A 23,085-nucleotide genomic window follows, 5' to 3' on the forward strand; every position below is an offset into this window, starting at 1 on the left:
GGACATGGGAAATCAGGGGTGGAAAGGAGAAGTGTGCTGTCACAGTACAGGGAGGGCAACTAGGGTCACATAACAATATATGTACAAATTTTTGTATGAAAGACTAACTTGAATTGTAAACTTTCACTGAAAGTACAACAATAAAAAAAAATGCTCAGCAAACTAGGAATAGAAGGGAACTTCCTACAAAAAACCTACAACTAACATCATACTTAATGGTGAAACACTAAATGCTTTTCCCTTAAGATTGGGAAATCAAAGATGGACACTCTAGCCACTCCTATTTAACATCATAAATGGAAGTCTTGCTCATGCAAGAAGGCAAGAAAAAGAAACAAAACACACACAAATTGGAAAGTAAGATATAAAACTGTCCCTCTAGTTTTATTTGATTGTCTACATAGAAAATCCCAAGGAATTTACAAAAAGCTCGTAGAAGTAATGAATGAGTTTAGCAAGGCCACAGAATACAAGGTCAACGTATAAAAATCAAATTTCCACCTACTAGAAATATACAATTGAAATTTTTTTTAAATGTTATTTAAAATACCTGCAGAAAGAGATACTCAGGTATAAATTTAACATAAGATGTATAAGATGTGTACGCTTAAAACCAAAGAAGACCCATATAAATGGAGATACACACCATATTCATGTACTGGAATACTCAACATCGTAATGATGCCAATTTTCCCCAAATTGATCTATAACTTTAATACAATTCTAATCAAAATCCCACCAGGAGTTTTTTAGATATAGACAAGTTGATTCTAAAAATTATATGAAAAGGCAAAGAACCTGAATACCTAAAACAATTTTGAAAAAGAGTAATAAAATTAGGGGAATCACTGTCCAATTTTAATACCTACTATAAAGCTACAGTAATCAAGACACTGCAATATTGTCAAAGGGATAGACTCAGATTAGAGAGAAAGAACAGAGTCCAGAAATAAACCCACATACTAAAACCAAACCAAACCTGTCCCCGTCAAGTCGATTCCAACTCATAGCAACCCTATATAAACATGACGAATTGATTTTGTATAAATGTGCAAAAACAATCCAATGGAGAAAGGATAATCTTTCCAACAAATGGTAACGTCATCCTATGTCAACCCAAAGTATTTAAACCTTAAGTATTTCTCAAAACTTTTCTCACTACCACCACCTCCCAGCCCAAGCTTCAATCATCTCTGCCCTGACTACCACAATTGTCTCTTGTTTTACCTTTATATACTGTTTTCCACACTGCAAGCCAAATGATCTTTTCAAAACACAAATTTGACAAGTCACCTCCTGCTAAAACACTTTAGTAGCTTCCCATTCCTCTTAGGATAAATACAAAATTCCCTTGATATGATTTACAAGGCCATGAACTGTCAGACTCCTACTACCTAACTCTCTAGCCTCATTTTGCACCATATTCTTCCTTTCACTCCATCTTAGACTCACTATACTCCCTCCCACCAAGGGACTTTTGCATATATTTCCTCTACCTGATGTGCTCTTCACTTCCTTCTTTTGTTAAATTCCTACTTACTCTCCAGACTTTGGTTCAATCTTTACTTCTTCAAGGAAGCCTCTATAACTAGTTCAAATCCTTTTATTATAGACCTCATAGCACTCATATTACATTTAAATGATTTATTATATTTAAGTGTGATTATTTGATAACTCTAGTTGCATGAAGGCAGGATAGGTATTCATTTGCTCCTGACTATACCCCAGAGCATAGCATAATAGGAACTCAACAAATACTTGTTAAATGAGTAAATATATCATCTTATTTATTCCTCACAACCATCCTATGAGATACGTACAATTATCTTCCCCATTTCATAGATGGAAAAACTGAGAATAAATTGTCCTAGGTCATACAGCTAGCAAGTAAAGAGATGGATTCCATTCAAGATATTCTGGTTCTGAGGACCAAAATATTAATTATGCTCTACTGTCATTCAAAAGAGCCTGGGTGGAGCAAGCGCCTTACTATCAGCGACTAACCTAGAGGTTCACAGTTCACAGCAGCTCCATGGAAGAAAGGCCTGGCCAACTGCTTCCATAAAGATCACAGCCAAGAAAACCCTATGGTTCTACTCTGTAACACATGGGATTGCCATGAGTCGAGGGCCAACTTGAAGACAGCTAACAACAACAACTGCCATTCAAACACAACAAAACCCTAAACCAGTCCTTGTCCACATAGGAGTGAAGCTTTACAATAAAGACATTGTTCTGGTATTCATTAATTTGACAAATATATATAGAATGTTTACTAAGTGTCAGTTACTGTGCTAAGTACTGGGGTTACAGAATAAACAGGACATAGGTTTATCGCCCCCATTGAAACACAGATTCATTCCACAAATATTATTGAGCACCTACTATATGCCATCTACTGTGCTAGGTAAGAGGGAGTCTAAAGGACAAATAAATAATTAAATAATTATACCAAAAATAAATTAACTTTATTTGTGATAAGTGCTATAAAGGAAAAGTTCAGGGAGCTATGGTAACAACACTTACAAAGATCTAAACCTAGCCTGCAGTGTAAGAGAGGTTTCCTAAAAAAGTGATATTTAAACTGAGACTTGAAGTGTAAGTATGCATTATGAAATTTGAAAGCAATGTAAAATAAAATATTATTATTATTTACAAGAGTTTTTGCAAAAGTGTTTCAGTAGAGAAAGGAAAAGTATTCGGAAATAATGCTTCCCAAGAGATGGAAACACTGGGAGCTGCAAAATCAGGCACAGATGTGATAAGTAAATACAAAATCAAATATCTGTAGCCATAAACAATATTGTTCTCAATATTAGGGGTTCAGCAAACTACAGCCTGCAGGACAAATTTAGCCTGCAGCTTCTTTCTGTAGGTCCTTGAGCTAAGAATGTTTTTTACATTTTACAATGTTAAAAAAAAAAAAAAATGGAGGAGGAAGAGATTATTTAACAGAAACCAGAAACCATATATATTCCGTAAAGCCTAAAATATTTACAATCCAGTCCTTTACAGAAAGTCTGCTGACCCCTGCTGTATCAATTAAGCTCTAATCAATTAAGCCTTACCCTAACAAATTCATCAAACATGATTCTATCTGAATACCAACATGCATACTGAATATGTACCATACATATCTTTTTCAAAATTACAGCTTTGTACCTCAAAGGTATCAAAAGCACAACATTCAAAAGTAAATTTATAATCAGCTACATAATATATATATATGTGATCTTATTTAAAAATGTACTGTCAACGTGTTCAAATAATACAAACACTTTCACTAACACAGTTAACAAGATATATAAAAACTGGTACAGATAAGAATATGGCTTTACTTAAAACCAAACATAAAGTTGTTCACATTTTAGCTGAAATTTTTAGCATAAGATATACATAATATGAGAGTCTAAGTCAATGGATTCAATATTGTTTTGAAAAGCAATTGCTATATATTAATAAAAGAAACTATATACTTACCAACATTTTTTTCAATTCTTCAAGTTCTACTTCTTTGTCATTTTTAAACTTGGTCATCTCTTCTGAAATAAGCAAAAGAACATAAATATGTTAAAAGCTGGATTAAAAGAATAAAAAAGAGAGAAGAAATAAGAATACCATTTGAAAGGGAATAATCAAAAGAGATGGATTAATGCAACTAGAGCACCATAAAGCACAGAGGAAGTTCAAATCTAACTATGCAAAAATAATAATGGATAAATATTAATAGTAATATTTCCAAAGATGTAATTCCACAACCAAACAAGCCCAAAATGCATGAAGGAAAATAAGCAATGGATCTGTGTAAAATATATTTGGTATTAGGTCATTCAGCATGTGCCTCTGCCTTCAATTCATCACTATTTAAACATCTGGCCTCTTAATCATCACTCCAAACTAAAGTGATCCTGCTTTCTGAACCTAACTCTAGATTTCAACATTACGTCTTCTGAGACTTTAGCTGCTATATTATCAATATACATTGACCCTCTGTAGAGGAATCTTTAATTTCCTCCTATCCCCTGTATATTATTTGAATACAAAACAAAATATGTGCTTGATCTTTCTGCCCTTTTCAAACTACTGTCAAATTCTTATTTTACTTTCCAGACAAATTCCTATTTGTTACCAACACTATTGCTGATTAGCCCCAATACAAAACTAATGCCTATCTCCATGGCATTAATTAAATTATGATCACAAAGATCATCAATAAATTATGATCGCAAGAGGTGCAATTCTCAGTTCTCATCACTGTGGAGTTTTGCGGCATTTGATACTATTAACTACTTCCTATTTTTCCCATTGATTTTCAAGACCTTGCATTGTTCTGATTTCCTGATTCCTCCCTAACCCCTGCTCCTATTTCCTTTGCTGACACCCTTCCTTCTTGCCACCTGAAATAATAATGTTTTAGAAGGCCTTTCTTTCTATACTTCCATGAATTCAACACTAAGATAACGAATTTTAAAACTTTTCTAGCCCTTACCTCCCACTTTTTCTCCTTTTCACGTTTTTAACTGCCTACAAAGCTCCCAAATGACGTCCAGCTGTCACCTAAAAAATTATCATATCTGGAATACTACCTTTCCTCATTGTTAAGAGTTATTAATTGTTGGAAACGTAATAGGCTTCCTGAAAACATCTCATACTTTGTACATTATAAAAAAAACTAATAATAATTGCCTATAACCTTTAAGGAAAAACCAACAAAATATGAAATGCGAATGCAGAGTCTCAAAGAAAAACCTGACACATGCAAAGTTTATTTAACCACAAAGTTTCATTTTAAGTAAAGGAAAGTTAATTTTATAAAACTCAAGGATTAGTTGAACACAGTGGACTAAGCATGTATCTTAGTCCTCTCACCCATCTCTCTCACCTCAATCCCATAATTGTAGAAAAATGACACACAAAAAAAACATATTGAAGAACAACAACAAACAAGAAAGACTACCGTTAACAAACCAGAAAGCTGAGGAACCCTTACAAGGGAAAGCCTGCATTAATTCAATGGTTATGTGGGACAATAAAACCAGGTGACCACATCTTCCCTCACACTGCCCACCTTATATTAAAGGATTCCAGGAATTGTGGCCAAAGGGGCATGGTAGTGCCCCAAATAGCTAACGGTCCCTAGGCAAGATAGTCATACTCTATACTCAAAAAATAAGCTGCTAAGCCCACTTTTCCTTGCAGCACCTCCCATCTCTCTCCCATAATCAGAAGAATTAGATTACAATACACATGTAGGTGAAGAGGGGATAGTGAAGGCAGATATAGAAACACTCTAATCAAGATAAAAGCATAAGAAAATATTATCAAGAAAGAATGCAAAGTGTAGCCAGGAAACAAAGCAGTAAGAATGAGGGCTACTGTGGTAAGAAAAAAGGTTAAAAAAGAAAGGTAAAGCACATGGAAGCCTAGTAAATACAACAAGAGATGAGCAAAGATGAGGGCAGATAAGGATAATGTGAAGCATTATAGTTATAAAAGGAGCATACTAGACACAGAGACAAACAAGGGGAAGATATCATTTGAAGAAAGACACACACAAAAGATGCATCTACAAGCCCAGGAACTCTAAGTATTGCCAGCAGATACTAAAAGCTGAAATAGACAAAGAAGAACCTCCCCATAGAACCATGTCCTGAATTCAGGCTTTTTAGCCACTCAAATTGTGAGAAAACAAATTTCTGTTCTTTAAAGCCACCTACTTGTGGTATTTTTTGTTACAGCAGCACTATGTAACAAAGATACATGGTTTGATGATTAATCTGACAACTACAATTTGTGTCGCATTATGTTCCTTATGTTCATCCTCTATTAGGCTAAAAGAATGTGCTTGAAACTCAAAAACCAGGAAAGAGAAAATGTGGCCTTGAACTGTTCTAAGTCTGTGGAAATGAAGAAAAGGGGACATATTCAAAAGATATTTAAGAGTTGGAAAATCTTAAATTAATTAGATTTTATGAGTTACATAACTGGTTGCCATCAAGCCAATTTTGACTCACATATTAAGAGTTAAAACGGACAGCACTGCATAACCAATTACAAGTAAAGCGTAAGGGGAAAAAGAGTACAAAATAACCTCTAAGATTTCTGGTTTTGAGAATGGACAATGCTACTAGCCAAAGACGGAAACAAACTAATGTTGACTACCTATATCACTGTTAATGCTACTCTCCTACACATAATGTTTGGCATGCTCCATCATCCTCTACAACTGTCCAAAGCCTCACTGTGTCTTAAAGTCTACTTTTAAAATCTATCTCTTCCATGAAGCTTTTATCAACTCTGCAGTCACACTGATATCTTTGGCTTCCTCTTGTTATTAGCAATAAGGCACCTCGATCAATTAGAAATCTGTGAGCATTCACACCAAATATATAAATATGCATAAAATGCAAATACATATTTATATATTGTTTCATATATAATATACTGTGATAATATTGTTTATTATAAAATATATTGTCTTAGTCATCTAGTGCTGCTATAACAGAAATACCACAAGTGGATGGCTTTAACAAAGAGAAATTTGTACTCTCACAGTTCAGTAGGCTAGAAGTCCAAATTCAGGGCATCAGCTCCAGGGGAAGGCTTACTCTCTCTGTCAGCTCTACGGAAGGGTCCTTGTCATCAATCTTCTCCTGATTGAGGAGCTTCTCTGTGCAGGAACCTCAGGTCCAAAAGACACGCTTTGCTCCAGGTGCTGCTTTCTTGGTGGTATGAGGTCCCCCATCTCTCTGCTTGCTTGTCTCTTTTATATCCCAAAAAGGATTGGCTTAAGACATTATCTAATCTTGTAGATCTCATCAATATAACTGCCGCTAATCCATCTCATTAACATCATAGTGATAGAATTTACAACACATAGGGAAATCACATCAGATGACAAAATGGTAGACAATCATACAATACTAGGAATCATGACCTACCCAAGCTGACAGATATTTTTTGGAGACACAGTTCAATCCATGACATATATGTGAAACACAAAAAATAGAAATAAAAGCTCTGATATTTTCTCCCCTTACCCTAATGGAATTCTTGCTCACTGACTCATTTTAGATACTATTGCTCTAATGGAAATTTGTTCAACCTTTCTCCCATAATAATTAGAGATTTCACATGAGCAACGTATTTTATTTTTTGTATATGTTCCCACAGCACTTAAGATAATTCTAAGAAATACACATAGTACTGTTTCACAGCTCTAGAATTCCTATTCAGACTTCTTACAATTGATCGCTATATTATAAAAAATCAATTGTGAATTTGATTTTTAATATGACAATTAACAGTCACTTAATTTTAGTATTTTTCTGAATCGTTACAAATAAATATTCATTAAATATATTTGGGAAACCAAAAGTATTCCTTAGTCTACAACATTAACTGAACAATTCTAAAGGAAGTAGAATGCAGTAATTTAAAACTATAATTTATTGCTCGAAGAGACATTAAAAATTGGGTGAGGACTGCACTTACAATCTTTCTAATATAAAGTAATAATAAGAATATAAAAATATTTACCATTGAATAGCACAAAGTTGGACTCTTACAGGTTAGTCTACAATGGAAAATTAAGCATTGCAAAAGGAAAAACATAATGGTTCAAAAGTTCAACCAAACATACTATTTGCAGAATGTTTTCAATGCAAACATTTCAGATACTAGGCAATCTTAGTTGCAACTTTTTAATTAAACAAGATAATATTAAAGCTTACAAAAAGTTATGGAGATATTCTGGGAAAACAACTGCCAATTAATGAATTTTTTAATTTATAAAAATAATTATTTTCACTGGAATAATTACAAAAAATATATTTTGTGCCTTTTTAATTCTCTACATTTCTTATGAAGCTTAGAATATTATAATTAGCTAATGAAATGACCATAAATTCAAAAAATAACTACAGAATTTCACTCTCTTTTGGGCATGAAAGTTGCTGAATACTATTACATATTTTCCTATGAATAGTTCATAATCCAAACATGGTTAAGCAACGAAATTTCAAAATTCAATTATAAAATGTAACAGTCATTTCTCACTACAGCTCCTGAATCCTAAATAAGGAAAATACACTACAAACATGTCTTAGGCTCGTTACACTTCTAGATATCTATGAACTGCATAATGAAACTGAATAGTATTTCTTTAGGTTTAAATTTTCTATCTTTGAAAAATCAAACAAAATTATCGAATAATCACTATCGGCAAATGGAGCTGCTATGAGTCGAAAATTGACGGGACAGCACCCAACAACAAGAGTAACAATTCTGAAATATTGTTTATTTTTATAATTAGCTAATATTATCAAAGTACACATACTATTCTCTAAATCTTACCCAATTCAGTTGACTTCTTCTGAAACTCCATGGTAAGTATTTTCAGTTGATCTTCATTTTTTTCCAGTCTTATGTTAAAAGTAAAATATCCCATTAGTCAGAATTCATCTAGTAACTAAAATCAGTACAATTTAGCAACTGATACATCTTAGCACAGATTCATCCAATTAATTGTCAAACATTTATTGACTATCTACTGTGTGCCAGACAGTGTGATATTTTAAAATAAGATGTTATGATTATAAATACATAATTGTATATTAATTACATCCACATAAAACCTTAAAGCTTATAGTCATAATTTGTTCTCTTAGCTATTGATGATAATCAAATTAATGCACTCTAGACCTCTGAAAGAGATTGAATATATATAACTACTATTATATTGCATTCTGCCTTAGGAACAATATAAATATGAGAACCTGTGCAATTCACTTAATTTCTCTTTGTTTCCTTGTCTATAAAATTGAAGCAACTAAGAAAGAGAACATACAAGGTTGCTTACAATTTTAAAGTTTGAAAATCACCAGGACAGGCTAATTAGAACACATAAGATTAGAGGAACTAGCTTTTCTTACTTCACTATGCACAAGCAGTGGAGAAGAAATGCGACTAGGGCCAAGCCACGACATCAGAAAGAAGCTTGTTCATCTTTCTTCTTGAGAACTACCAAATTTAATTAGTCCTGATGTTAATGGAGCAAAAATAAAATAAAGCTGTTTTCATAGCTTTAAGAGAATATTTCCTTAATATAAAGTAGTAGAAAATAGAGCAAGTCTTTAACATTCAAGTCTCAGAAAAACTGCAGTTCAGATGAAATGCAAGCAAGTTTATTTTATGAATCGTTAGTTATATTCATTAATTCATTCATTCAAGAAAGATGTTTGAGTACCTACTCAATACCAGGCTAATAGCTACATTCAAAATCAGGAAGTGGGTTATAGACCCCAGTAAACCAAATCCCATAGCCTAGGAAATTATTTCTATGAAGCTAATAATAATCACTATCACCTATCTATTTGTCGTACTGTTGTGGCTTGCATGTTGCTGTGATGTTAGAAGCTATGCTACTGCTATTTCAAATACCAGCAGTGTCCCCAAGGTGGAAAGATTTCAGCAGAGCCTCCAGACTAAGAATAGAAAGAAAGGCCTGGTAACCTGTTATGGGTTGAACTGTGTCCAAAAAAATGTTTGTCAACTTGACTAGGCCATGATTCCCAATATTGTGTGGTTGTCCTTCATTTTGGGATCTGATATAATTATCCTATGTGTTGTAAATCCTAACCTCTATGATGTTAATGAGGCTGGATTAGAGGCAGTTGTGTTAATGAGGCACGAAACAATCTACAGGATTAGGTTGTATCTTGAGTCAATCTCTTTTGAGATATAAAAGAGAGAAGTGGGCAGAGAGAAGACGGACCCTCTATCACAAGAAAGAAGAGCCAGGAGAAGAGTGCATCCTTTAGACCCAGGGTCCCTGCACTGAGAAACTCCTAGACCCAGGGGAAGCCTAATGCCAAGACCTTCCCCCAGAGCTAACAGAGAGAGAGCCTTCCCCTGCAGCTGGCATCCGAAATTCAGACTTCCAGTCTCCTAGACTGTGAAAGAATAAATTTCTGTTTGTTAAAGCCATTCACTTGTGGTATTTCTTTTATAGTAGCACTAGATAGCTAAGACACCTACTTTAGAAAATAAGCCAGTGAAAATCTCATGGATCACGACAGAACATTGCCCTACTCACTTGCTTTGGACACATCATAAGGAGGGAAGGATCAATCATTAGAGGAGGACATCACGTTTGGTAAAGCAGATGGCCAGCAAGAGCAAGGGAGACCTTCAGTGAGAGGGACTGGCATGATAGCCACAATGATGGACTCCAACACACTAGCAATCATGAGGACTGGGTAGCATTTCATTCTGTTGTACATAAGGTTGCCATGAGTCAGAGTCAACTCAACAGCAATTATCTGTCCATCTATCTATCTAATAAAAATCAAGAATTTAATTAAATATGTCATATCACTGTATCTGCATTTATGAGCCTTTCTATATAGTTTGATTCTAAGCAAAGCATACAAGGAAACTGTCTTAGAGAATAAACCAAAATCAGCTGCAGAAGAGTGATTCTGACTCATGGCAACCCATGTGTGTCAGAGAACTGTGCTCCACAGGGTTTTCAATGGATGATTTTTCAGAAGTATATCACCAGGTCTTTCTTCTGAGGAGCCTCTGAGTGGACTCCAACCTCCAACTTTTCGGTTAGCAGTCGAACTCATTAACCATTAATCCAGGGACTCTGTATTAGAGAATACCTGCTTTTAAGCCCTCTCCTAGCATACCTGCCTACTCAATACAAACTTTTTAAATGTATTCCCATCATATATATAAAAAAGAGGCTTAAAGCTGTTATAGGAATTACAAGTCAGCTGACAATGAATAGAAAATGATACTGAATATCTCCAGAAGTCAATTATTTTTATTCAACTATACAGTAAATATTTTTACCTTTGCTGTTCTGTTGTCAATAATTCTTCCAAGTTGCAGATAGTAGTTTTAAGTTCAGTAACCACAAATGAATGAGCAGCTTTAGCATTACTGAATTCTTCCATTTGAGCTTCTTTTTCTCCAGTGAGCTGATAGATTGTTTTTGTTGCAATCTGTAAATCTTCCTCTAAAACCTTTTGAGTACTCTAAATGAAATAAAGTATAAAACAAAAGCACTGATGATCCAAAGGCCTAAGGAAAAAAAGCTGAATTCATCTACTCTGTAAATTTGCTGTCCCTCACTCCAGCCCCCACCCAATCAATCTGGAATGCCCACCCACTACTTTTATTTCAACTGACGATTCCTCCAAAGCTCACACATAGTCCCAACTCCTCCATGGAGTCTTTCTAGTCAATCCAGCCCATAGTGTTCTTTCAGTTCTTAGAACTATTACAGTTCTTTATTCCCTGAATCATCCTGTTGGTACCTAGTACAGTCTTATATTCTAATTATACTTTTGGATATGTGTTTATCCAGTGTCCCTAATTAAAGTATATGCATTTTATAGACTGGCATTTTGTCTTCTCTATTTGAAGCTTCAGGTGCTTGAACATCATATTAGTATTCAATAAATATCTGTTGACTGATTGATGGTGTGAGACTTATTACACACTAATTAGTTTTTAAATCATACCACACTTCTTTGCAAAGACATTTTAATATCTTCTAGTTCTGATGTCAAACAATCCTGTTTCTCATTTGATTCTTTTAAGCTTTCATTCAGTAATTCTAAAAGAGAAAGTTATAGATAAGGTAGTGCTTAATAGAAAATACATAGCAAGAAAACAAATTCTTATTCATAATAATTACTATTTTTCACCCATTAGATACTCCACAATGAAGAATTATGCAAATATAGATACACTGATATTGGTCATGATCAATTTTTATTGATTTTCAAGATTGTTATCTTCCAAATACTCAGGGATGAATATATAAGGATTTTTTAGTGAAGCATTTTTTATAATAGCAAAACATTGGTAACAAACTAAATATCCAATAAGAGTTATATTAAATTATGGTGGTACATGCATATGTTAGTATAATGTGCAGCCACTGATAATGATGATATAGACCTTATTTATTGACTGATAATTTGGATAGATATTCACAAAATATTACAGAATAAAAAGGGAAGGTTAAAAAAAGCATTTAAAATGAGGTCAACGTGGCACCCTAGACAGAGATGCACCATGCCGTCTCTCTGCAGCAAAGACCCAAAAAACTGAATAAAACAGATATGAACATCAATCCTGGAACACCGAGCTGCAAATGAAGGGATAAAGAACTAGATCAAACACCGAATGGAAGAAGAAACTGACGGAAAATAGAGAATGCGGAGAGGTATGAAGTGGAGGTCTCCTGCCAACTAACACAGCACAGCATGGCCATCTTGAAAACACAGCCAGCAATGGCCCTAGACAGAAAGTACGGGAAGGAAACTTCACAGAGCTCTCAACAGAGACAGAGCACCCAGTAACCAGAGAATCTCACTTTCCCACCCCTCACCATTCTGGTGAGTAGTAGCCAGAATCCCCCCATCCCAGCAATCCGCACCATCAGGGTCCACAATATAGGCACCCCCAGGCCCGCCCTACCACCTCCTGCTGTGAGGCTTTTTTCTTTCTTTCTTTCTTTCCTTTCTCTCTCTCACCTAGCCCCATATGCAACCTCCTACACATTCCCGCCAGCCCCCACTGCACTGCTGTGACTACAGAGCCACTGGCACACCAGCCTGATGCCCCAGGTCAGCCCCACCCACACCTGCCAGCTCCAGACACACTGCCATTTTTTTCTTTTTCTCTTTATTTTCTTTCTCCCCACCACCAAGCCTGTAGGTCACCTCACCTCCCTTTCCACCGGCCCCTGGGTCTGCCCCACAACCACTCGCTGGCCCCTACTGCCACCATTTTTTTCTCTCTCATTCTTTATTTTCTTCCTCTGGGATACCTAGCCCCATCCATCACCTCCCCACCTTCTCACCGGCTCCTGCCACACTGTCACAGCTAGAAAGCCACCAGCGTGCCAGCCCACCACACTGGGTCTGCCTTGCCCCCATCTGCAGGCTCCCACTGCACTGACATTTTTTTCTTTTTCTTTCTTTCTTTTTTTTCTGCCCACCACCAAGCCCCGATGGCCACCTCCCCCATGTTCCCACCAACCACCACGTCAGCCCCACCCTGACCCACTAGCTTCTACCGCACAACCTCCCCTTTTTTTCTTTTCTTTCTCCCTTCAACTTAGTCCCGTATACCACAACCCTCTCTCTCACTGACCCCAGTCATTCTGTAGCTAGAGTGCACACAGCACTCAGGCCAACCACCACATTGGGCCTGCACTGCCTTACTCTCCGCCACACAACTAGCTGCAGAACAGTGAGAAGCAAGCCTGTACCACTCCCTGTCTGATACACCTGGCCAACCGGCAAGGGGCTGTGAATGCTCCCACACCCACTGGACCAACATCAGCAGGCAGACAGCACCTACCAACTCTACCCTCAGCCACCTCGCCAAACCAGTGTACAGCGAAGCGGGTTTGCTCTGACTGCCACTGTGCTGCCCACACAGACAAAGTGGTGAGAGCTAGCATGTCCACAGATGAGCAAGCAGAAAAGCATGCCCAGCCCACCCACCCTCACAGATCAAAATAAAACAAAAAAACCAGGACAAAACAAATGAACATACAATCAATAAAGAAAATAACATCTTAATGTCTCAAAAACAGCAGACAATAACAAAAGACATAAAAACACAAGAGAAGATAGATTCACAAGTGACCAAAATAAAGAATCAGATAACCTTCTGATAGAAGAAAAGGTAATGGAGCGGCCTGATATGGAATTCAGAAGTTTAATATTTAGTGCTCTCCAAGAGATTAGGAAAGAGATCGAGGAAAACACAGACAAAACCAAGGAAAAAAACAGACAAAATCCTGGAAAACACAGATAAAATCAACAAAAAGATAGCCAAAATCAAGGAAAACACAGACAAAGCAACAGAAGAATTCAAGAAAATAATAATTCAAGAATAAAATGTCAAAATAAATAAGCAATTAGAAATCATACAAAAACAGCAACTAGAAATCCAAAAGATAAACAACAAAATTTCAGAATTGGATAACTCAATAGAAGGCTTTAGGAGCAAATTTGAAACAATTGAAGACAGAACCAATGAGATTGGTGACAAATCCATGGATGCCATTTTGTTTGAGAAAAAATAAGAGAACGGAATGAAGGAAACCTATGAATATGTGCGACACAATCAAGGGCAAAAATTTGCATGTGATCGGGGTTCCAGAAAGGGTAGAAAATAAAAAACACAGAGAAGATTATTGAAGGTTTGCTGGCAGAAAACTTCCCAAATACCATGAAAGATAAAAAGCTAGCCATCCAAGCACAATGAACCCCATATAGGATAGGCCTCAAAAGAAAGTCATCAAGACATGTCATAATCACACTTGCCAAAACCAAAAACAAAGAGAAAATTGAAAGCAGCTCAAGAAAAATGAAGTCCGGGGAAACAATAAGAATAAACTGTGATTACTCAGCAGAAATTATGCAGGCAAGAAGGCAATGGGATAACATATATAAAACTTTGAAAGAAAAAAACTGCCAACCAAGAATAATACATCCTGCAAAACTCTCTCAAATACTATGGCAAAATTAGGACACTTCCCGACAAACAGAAATTAAGGGAATCATTAGAAACCAAACTAAACTTACAAGAAATATTAAAGGGAGTCCTTCGGTTAGAGAATCAACAATATCAGACAACAAATGGAGTCTAGGACACAGCACAGCATCAGCCTATGTAAAGAACTCTCAATAATAAGACAAAGCTAAAAGGCTTAAAACAGGGAAACAGAGACATTAATCTGTAAATGACAACAACTTCAAAACAATAAAAGAGGGAATAAACAGTGTAGGTATAGGGCTTTAAAATGGAGAGGAAGTCAAGGCAATATCAAGTAATAAAAGACAGGTTCACACTGAGGAAGGTAAGGGTGAATTTCAAGGTAACCACAAAGAAAGCTAACAAACCTACTCATCAAAATAAAAAAGAAAACATAAAGACTCAGTAAACAGAAAATCTATAATAATGAAAAAAATGAAATGAAAACCCACAAACAAAAGGAACTCAGCACAGAAAAGTAAGAGGAACAAAAAAAAAGTCAGCAGAGAAAACAACAAAAAAAAGCACAACAATGTAACAGAAATAAACTCATACCTATAAATAATAACAATGAGTGTAAATAGCTTAAATACACTGGTAAAGAGACAGACAGTGGCAGAACAGAAAGAAAAAACAGCCCATCAATATGCTGCCTACAAGACACACACCTTAGACACAAAGACATAAATATATTAAAAATCAGAGGATGGAAAAAATACATCAAGCAAACAATAACCAAAAAAGAGCAGGAGTGGTAATACTAATCTCAGATACAATAGACTTTAAGGCAAAATCCACCATAAAAGAAAAGGAAGAACGTTATATAGTGATTAAAGGGACAATCCACCAAGAAGATACAATCTTAGTAAATATCTATGCACCCAATGACAGGGCTCCAAAATACATAAAACAAACTCTAACGGCACTGAAAAGAAAAATTAACAGTTCCACAGTGATAGGAGACTTCAACACACCACTCTCGATAAAGGACAAAACATCTGGAAAGAAATGAACAAAGATACAGAAAAGCTAAAAGCAACAATCAACCAACTTGACATCGTAGATACATACAGAACACTCTACCCAACAGCAGCAAAGTATACATTCTTTCCAATACACATGGAACATTCTCTAGAATAGATCACGTTTTAGGCCACAAAACAACCCTCAATAAAATCCAAAACATCGAAATAATACAAAGCGTTCTCTAAGATCACAATGCCATAAAAGTAGAAATCAATAACAGAAAGAGCAAGGAAAAAAAATCAGATACATTGAAACTGAAAAACACCTTGCTTAAAAACAACTGGGTAATAGAAGAAATCAAAGAGAGAATCAAAAAAATTCCTAGAACCAAATGAGAAGGAAAACACATTATACCCAAATCTTTGGGACTCAACAAAGCAGGGCTCAGAGGTCAATTTATAGCAATAAATGCATACATCAAAAAGGAAAGGGCCAAAATCAAACCATTAACCCTACAGCTCAAACAAAGAGAAAGAGAATAGCAAAACAAGCCCTCAGGCATAAGAAGAAAGGCAATAATAAAGATTAGAGCAGAAACAAATGAAATACAGAACAGAAAAACATTAGAATCAACAAGATGAAAACATGGTCTTTTGAAAAGATCAACAAAATTGATAACCATTGGCCAAACTGAAAAAACAAAAACAGGAGAGAAAGCAAATCATCCAAATAAGAAATGAGATGGGGAACATTACAGTGAACCCAACTGAAATAAAAAAGATCGTAACAGAATACTATGAAAAATTGTACTCCAACGAATTTGAGAACCTAGAGTAAACGAACACTACCTACTTAAACTAACACAGATAGAAAATCTGAACAGACCCATAACAAGAGAAGAAATTGAAGGGGTAATTTAAAAACTCCCAACAACAACAACAACAACAACAACAAAAAAAAAAGCCCTGGCCCAGATGGCTTCACTGGAGAATTCAGAGAAGAGCTCACACCAGTACTACTCAAATTACTTCAGAGCATGGAAAAGGAAGGACTACTCCAGAATTCATTCTATGAAGCCAGCATAACCCTGATACCAAAGACAGGCAAAGACACTGTAAAAAAAGGAAATTACAGACCAATATCGCTTATGAATATAGATGCAAAACTTAAATTCTCAAGAAAATTCTAGCCAATAGAATTCAGCATCATATCAAAAAAATAATACCACAATCAAGTGGGAATCATATCAGGTATGCAAAGATGGTTCAACATTAGAAAATCAATCAATGTAATCTGCCACATAAATAAAACAAAAGAATCACATGATCATCTTATTCGATGCAGAAAAGACATTTGATAAAGTCCAACAGCCATTCCTGATAAAAAAAACTCTCCATAAAATTGGAATAGAAGGGAAATTCCTCAACATAATAAAGGGCAACTATACAAAACCAACAGACAACATCATTCTCAATGGAGAGAAACTGAAAGAATTCCCCCTGAAAACGGGAACAAGACAAGGATGCCCTTTATCACAACTCCTATTTAACACTGTGCTGGAAGTCCTAGCTAGAGCAATAAGGCAAGAAAAAGAAATAAAGGGCATCCAAGTTGAAAAGGAAGAAGTAAAACCATCCCTATTCACCAATGCTATTATACTATACACAGAGAACCCCAAAGATTCCACAAGAAAACTACTGTAACTAATAGGAAGATTCAGCAGAGTAGCAGGATACAAAATCAACATACAAAAATCAGTTGGGAGAGGGAGCGGCCAAGACGTTGGAACAGTCAGACACTTCGTGTCATCCCTGTCACAACAAAGACCCTAAAAAACAAGTGAATCAGATATATATGACAATATAGGCATCAAAGAAATAGCTGAAGAATTGGACTGAGCAACAGGTGGAAAAAGAGACAATTCAAAAACAGCAGAAATGGGGAATTAAGGATCACCAGATTGCTGGTGTCCTGCTAGCTGAATCTGCACAGTGCAGACATACTGAGGTAAGCAGAAGCATTCTAAGTCGAAACTCATCCCATCTGGTGCAGCTAAGTAGGAGCAAATCTGCACACACCTTCAGAACCAAACAAAAGTGACACCAGACCTGTGAAGGTTAAGTGCATGCTCCCAACCCATTGTGCATACCACAGCCCTACCCCCAGCAGGACCCCACCAGGCAAGAAGCACTCCATTCCCCTCACCTATTCCCCTCCCTGTTCCAACACCAGTCCAGCTGCATTCAACACTGCCACATCCCCTAAACCAGGAACTCACAAACCCAAACCGGAGGTGCCTACCCCTTCAACCAGCCACAGGTACAGGGGGTACACAGGCCAGCAGCAACCTCCACCCTCTCCAAACACCCACACCAGTGCCTTGCTAGTCGACCTGGCATAGCACGCCCTTGTTAGGACAAAGCAGGCAGGGCTCCCAGCTGAAGCCCATTTTTACCTACAGTAGCCAAGTTGGAGCTGCAGATCTGTGACATTCAACACTGCCCTGCCCCCTAAGCCTGTAGCACTAGGCCAGCCTGAGGCTCTCAGCCCAGCCTCACCCAGCCACTGGTGCAACGGGTCCACGGACTTGCAGCACCCTTCATGCCTGCTGAACTACCACACCAGTGCCTTGCTGTTCAACCCAGCATGGCATGCCCGCATTAAGACACATCGGGCATGGTTCCCACCTGAAGCCCATTTTCACTTGCATCAGCCAAGTGGGAGCTGCAAATATGTGGCATTCGACACCACCCCGCCCCCACATTGGGGGTCTGAGGGCCAGCGATACTGCTCACTCCATCCAGCCGCCCATGAAGGGGGCCTAAGAACCAGTAGCATCGCCCAATCCCTCTAGCCAATGGCACCAAGCACCCAAGGACCAGGTGCACTACCCTTCCCACTAGGCACTCTAGTGAACAGGGGCATGCCCTCCATCTGGGCACCTGGGGGCAGGCAACATCCCCCTGCATTGCCCCCTGCATTGCCCCCCCACTGCAACCAAAGACCTGTGCCTGCTCCAAACCCTCCAAACACCCCCCACGCAGCCCTGCCCACCCAGGGCTGTAGGTGAGAGCCTCTGCACCACATACCCATTGAGCGACAACCTGGGCAACTGTGCCCTAACCAACTGGCAAGTGGCGGAGCGCACACACAACACCCAACCCAATGACCAGGGAAATACTCCCTGCACCCACAGTCAGGTGACCATTGGGCAGATTCACCACCTCACCAAAGACTGCACCTACATACTCAGCAGCCCTGCAAGAACAATAACAGACTCCCAGGCTCACACAGGAGGTGAGAGCTTCAATGTGGCCAGGTTAACGACCACAGTAGCACATACGCCCAGTCTATTTGGATATATCAAAACAAAACAAAACAAAAATTCAGGATGCAGTAAACAAATATACAATAAAAAAATAAATATAACTTCTTGATACCTTGGAGACAATAGTCAATATCACATCACATAAAGAAGCAGGACAAGATGGCTCCAGCAAGAGACCAAAATAAAGACCAGAAAGACCTTCCGGAGGAAGATAAGGCAATGGAGCTACCTGACAAAGAATTCAAAAGACTAATATACAGAGCTCTCCAAGAGATCAAAAGCAGGATTAGGGGACACACAGACCAAACCAAAGAACACACAAGCAAAGCAATAGAAGAATTCAGGAAAACAATACAAGAACAAAACAACAGAATAAATAGGCTGGCTACTAGAAACCTTACAAAAACAGCAACTAGAAATAAAAAAGATTAACAATAAAATTTCAGAATTAGACAACTCCATAGAAGGTCATAGGAGCAGAATTGGGACAATGGAAGTCAGAATTAATGAGAGTGAAGACAAATCCCTTGACATCAATTTGTTTGTGGAAAAATCAGAAAAGAAGAATGAGGAAAGCCTAAGAACTACGTGGGATACTATCAAAAGGAAAAACCTACGACTGACCGGAGCTCCAGAACAGGAACAGACAACAGAAAACACAGGGAGAATAGATGAAGATTTACTTGCAGAAAACTCCCCTAATATCATGAAAGACAAGAGGATATCTATCCGAGAAGTTCAACAAAGCCCATAGAGGAAAGACCCCAAAAGAAAGTCACCAAGACATATTATAACCAAACTTGCCAAAACCAAAGACAAAGAAAGAATCCTGAGAGTGGCTAGGGATAAACAAAAAGTTACCTGCAAAGGAGAACCAATAAGACTAAGCTCTAATTACTCATCAGAAACCATGCAGGTAAGAAGGTAATGGGGTGATATATATAAAGCCTTGAAGGAAAAAAATTGCCAGCCAAGAATTACATATCCAGCAAAATTGTCTCTCAAATATGATGACAAAATTAGGTCATTTCCTGATAAAAAGAAATCAAAGGAATATGTAAAAACCCGACCAAAATTAAAAGAAATATTAAAGGGAGTCATCTGGTTAGAGAACCAACAACATCAGAAAACTATCCAAGAGTAGGACAAAGGAGAGATCAACCAGACATCAACCCAAATGGGGAATTCGCAAAAATAAAACAAAGCTAAAAGACTGAAAATAGGGAACCAGAGACGTCAATATGTAAATGATGACAACGTCAAAACAAAAAAGAGGGAATAAATGATGTAGACATAGAACTTCCATGTGCAGAGGAAGTCAAGGTGATATCAAGAAATAAAAGATTGGTTTAAACTTAGAAAAATAAAGGTAAATTTCAAGGTAATTACAAACGAAGCTAACAAACCTACTCATCAAAATAAAAAAGGAGAAAAACATAAAGTCTTAGCAAACACAAAATCAACTATAATGAAAGACATGAAAAGAAAATCCATAAACAAAAAGAACTCAGCACAGAAAATTGAGTGGAACAAAGAAACTGTCAACACTACCAAAAAAAACAACAACAACAAAATGACAGCAGTAAACTCATGCCTATCAATAATTACACTGACTGTAAGTGGCCTAAATGCACCAGAAAAGAGACAGATGGCAGAATGGATTAAAAATCACAATCCATCTACATGCTTTCTACAAGAGATACAACTTAGACACAAAGACATAAACAACCTAAAACTCAAAGGATGGAAAAAATATATCAAGCAAACAATAACCAAAAAAAATCAGGAGTGGCAATATTAATCTCCAATAAAATAGACTGTAAGGCAAAATCCACCACAAAGGATAAAGAAGGACACTATAGAATGATTAAAAGGTCAATACACCAGGAGGATATGAGCATAATAAATATATATGTACCCAGTGACATGGTTCAAAATACATAAAACAAACTCTAACAGCATTGAAAAGAGATTTAGACAGTTCCACAACAGTAGGAGACTTCAACATACCACTTTCAGTGAAGGACAAAAACATCTAGAAAGAAACTCAGTAAAGATACAGAATATCTAAATGCCACAATCAACCAACTCCACCTCACAGACAGATACAAGACACTCCACCCAACAGCAGCAAAGTATACATTCTTTTCCAGTACTCATGGAACACACTCCAGAACAGACCACATTTTAGGCCATGTCTTAGGCTGGGTTCTCTAGAGAAGCAAAACCAGTAAAGCATATAAATATATATATAGAGAGAGATTTATCTCAAGGAAACAGCTCACACGATTATAGAGGCTAGAACATCCCAAGTCCGTGGATCAGGGTAGAGGCCTTTCCCAAGTGACGCAGCCGCAGAAGCTGGTGAGCCCAAGATCGGCAGGTTGGAGAGCAGGGCTCCCGCTCACAGGCTGTGAAGGTTGACGAATTCCAAGATCAGCAGGCAAAACCACAAGGATTCTCCTGATTCACATAGCTGCAGGAGCTGACGAACCTAAGATCAGCAGGTCAAAGAGCAGGGCTCCTCTCATAGGCTGTGAAGATCGATGAATCCCAAGTTTGGCAGATAAGCTGACAGCTCAAGTCCCAAGAACTGGAGATGAGATGACAGGAGGCAGCCACAGGATCCAGAGTGAGCAAAACGCCAGAACGTCTGCTTATATTCAGATGCAGGCTACACCCCCAAGGAGACTGCCTTTCATCTGACTGGCTACTCACAGTATATTCAATCATGGGAGTGATCACATTAAAACACTGAGAATCACGTCCCAGCCAAGTTGACACACAATCTTAACCATCACAGGCCACAAAGCAAACCTTAAGAAAATCCAAAACATCAAAAGAGTACAAAGCATCTTCTGTGATCATAATGCTATAAAAGTAGAAATCAATAACAGAAATAGCATGGGAAAAAAATCAAATACATGGAAATTGAACTGTAAAACCTACTGGATAAAAGAAGAAATAAAGGATGGAATTTAAAAATTCATAGAATCAAATGAGAATGAACACACATCTTACCAAAACCTCTCGGACACAGCAAAAGTAATGCTTAGAGGTCAATTTACAGCAATAGATGTACACATCAAAAAGAAGAAAGAACCAAAATCAAAACATTAGCCCCACAGTGCTTGAACAAAAAGAAAGAGAAGAGCAAAATAAGCCCTCAGGCATCAGAAGAAAGGAAATAATAAAGATCAGAGCAGAAATAAATGAAATGGAGAACAGAAAAACAACTGAAAGAATCAAAAAGACCAAAAGTTGGTTCTTTGAAAAGATCAACAAAATCAACAGACCACTGGCCAAACAGCAAAATAAAAAGAGGAGAGGAAGCAAATAACCAAAATAAGAAATGAGATGGGTGATATCACAACAGACCCAACTGAAATAAAATGAATTAAAACAGAATACTATGAAAAATTGTACTCCAACAAATTTGAAAACCTAGAGGAAATGGGTAAATTTCTAGAAACACACTACCTATCTAAACTAACACATACTGTGGTAGAAAAACTAAATAGACTCATAACAAAAGAAGAGATTGAAGAGGTAATTTAAAAAAAACAACAACTCTCAACAACAACAAAAGCTCAGGCCCAGATGTCTTCACTGGAGAATTCTACCAAACATTCAGAGAAGAGCTCACACTAATACTACTCAAACTATTTCAGAGAATAGAAAAGGAAGAAATATTCCTGAATTCATTCTATGAAGCCAGCATAACCATGATACCAAAGCCAGGCAAAAATGGCAAGAAGGTGCCACCAGGTAGCTGGGCACCATCTAGTTCTTCTGGGCTCAGACTGGTGGAGGCTGTGGTTCATGGGGTATATTATTCCTTTGGACTAATATTTTTCTTGTGTCTTTTGTTTTCTTCATTCCCCTTTGCTCCAGCCGGGATAGGACCAATAGATGTATCTTAGATGGCCTCTTCTGATATGCTGTTGAATTCTATTGGCTAGAATTTTTTTGAGAATTTTTGCATCTATGTTCATGAGGGATATTGGTCTCGGGACATCTAGGTCAATTGGCATAACAAAGCTCATAAAGAAAATGTTCTACATCCCACTTTCATGAGCAGCGTCTAGGGTCTTAAGCTTGCGAGCAGCCATCTAAGGTACATCTATACCGCATGGTTTAAAATCAAGAAAGGTGTGCATCAGGGTTGTATCCTTTCTCCATACTTATTCAATCTGTATGCTGAGCAAATAATCCAAGAA

General features: G+C 37.3%; 1 protein-coding gene across 2 annotated transcripts in view; it reads right to left on the bottom strand.

Annotated features, from left to right (window-relative positions):
- SYCP1 (synaptonemal complex protein 1) overlaps window positions 1-23,085 on the bottom strand; it is a 145,736-nt gene that overhangs the window by 98,974 nt on the left and 23,677 nt on the right. For both annotated transcript variants that reach the window (XM_012556665.1, XM_004380364.1), the window contains exons 12-15: window positions 11,535-11,629; window positions 10,861-11,045; window positions 8,356-8,423; window positions 3,481-3,542 (exon numbers count right to left, since the gene is read on the bottom strand). In XM_012556665.1, coding sequence (XP_012412119.1) covers window positions 3,481-3,542; window positions 8,356-8,423; window positions 10,861-11,045; window positions 11,535-11,629 — 410 coding nt within the window. The remainder of the gene's footprint in view (window positions 1-3,480; window positions 3,543-8,355; window positions 8,424-10,860; window positions 11,046-11,534; window positions 11,630-23,085) is intronic.

This window comes from Trichechus manatus, unplaced genomic scaffold (assembly GCF_000243295.1).
Source record: "Trichechus manatus latirostris isolate Lorelei unplaced genomic scaffold, TriManLat1.0 scaffold00073, whole genome shotgun sequence".
In the NCBI taxonomy this organism is placed as follows: Eukaryota; Metazoa; Chordata; class Mammalia; order Sirenia; family Trichechidae; genus Trichechus; species Trichechus manatus.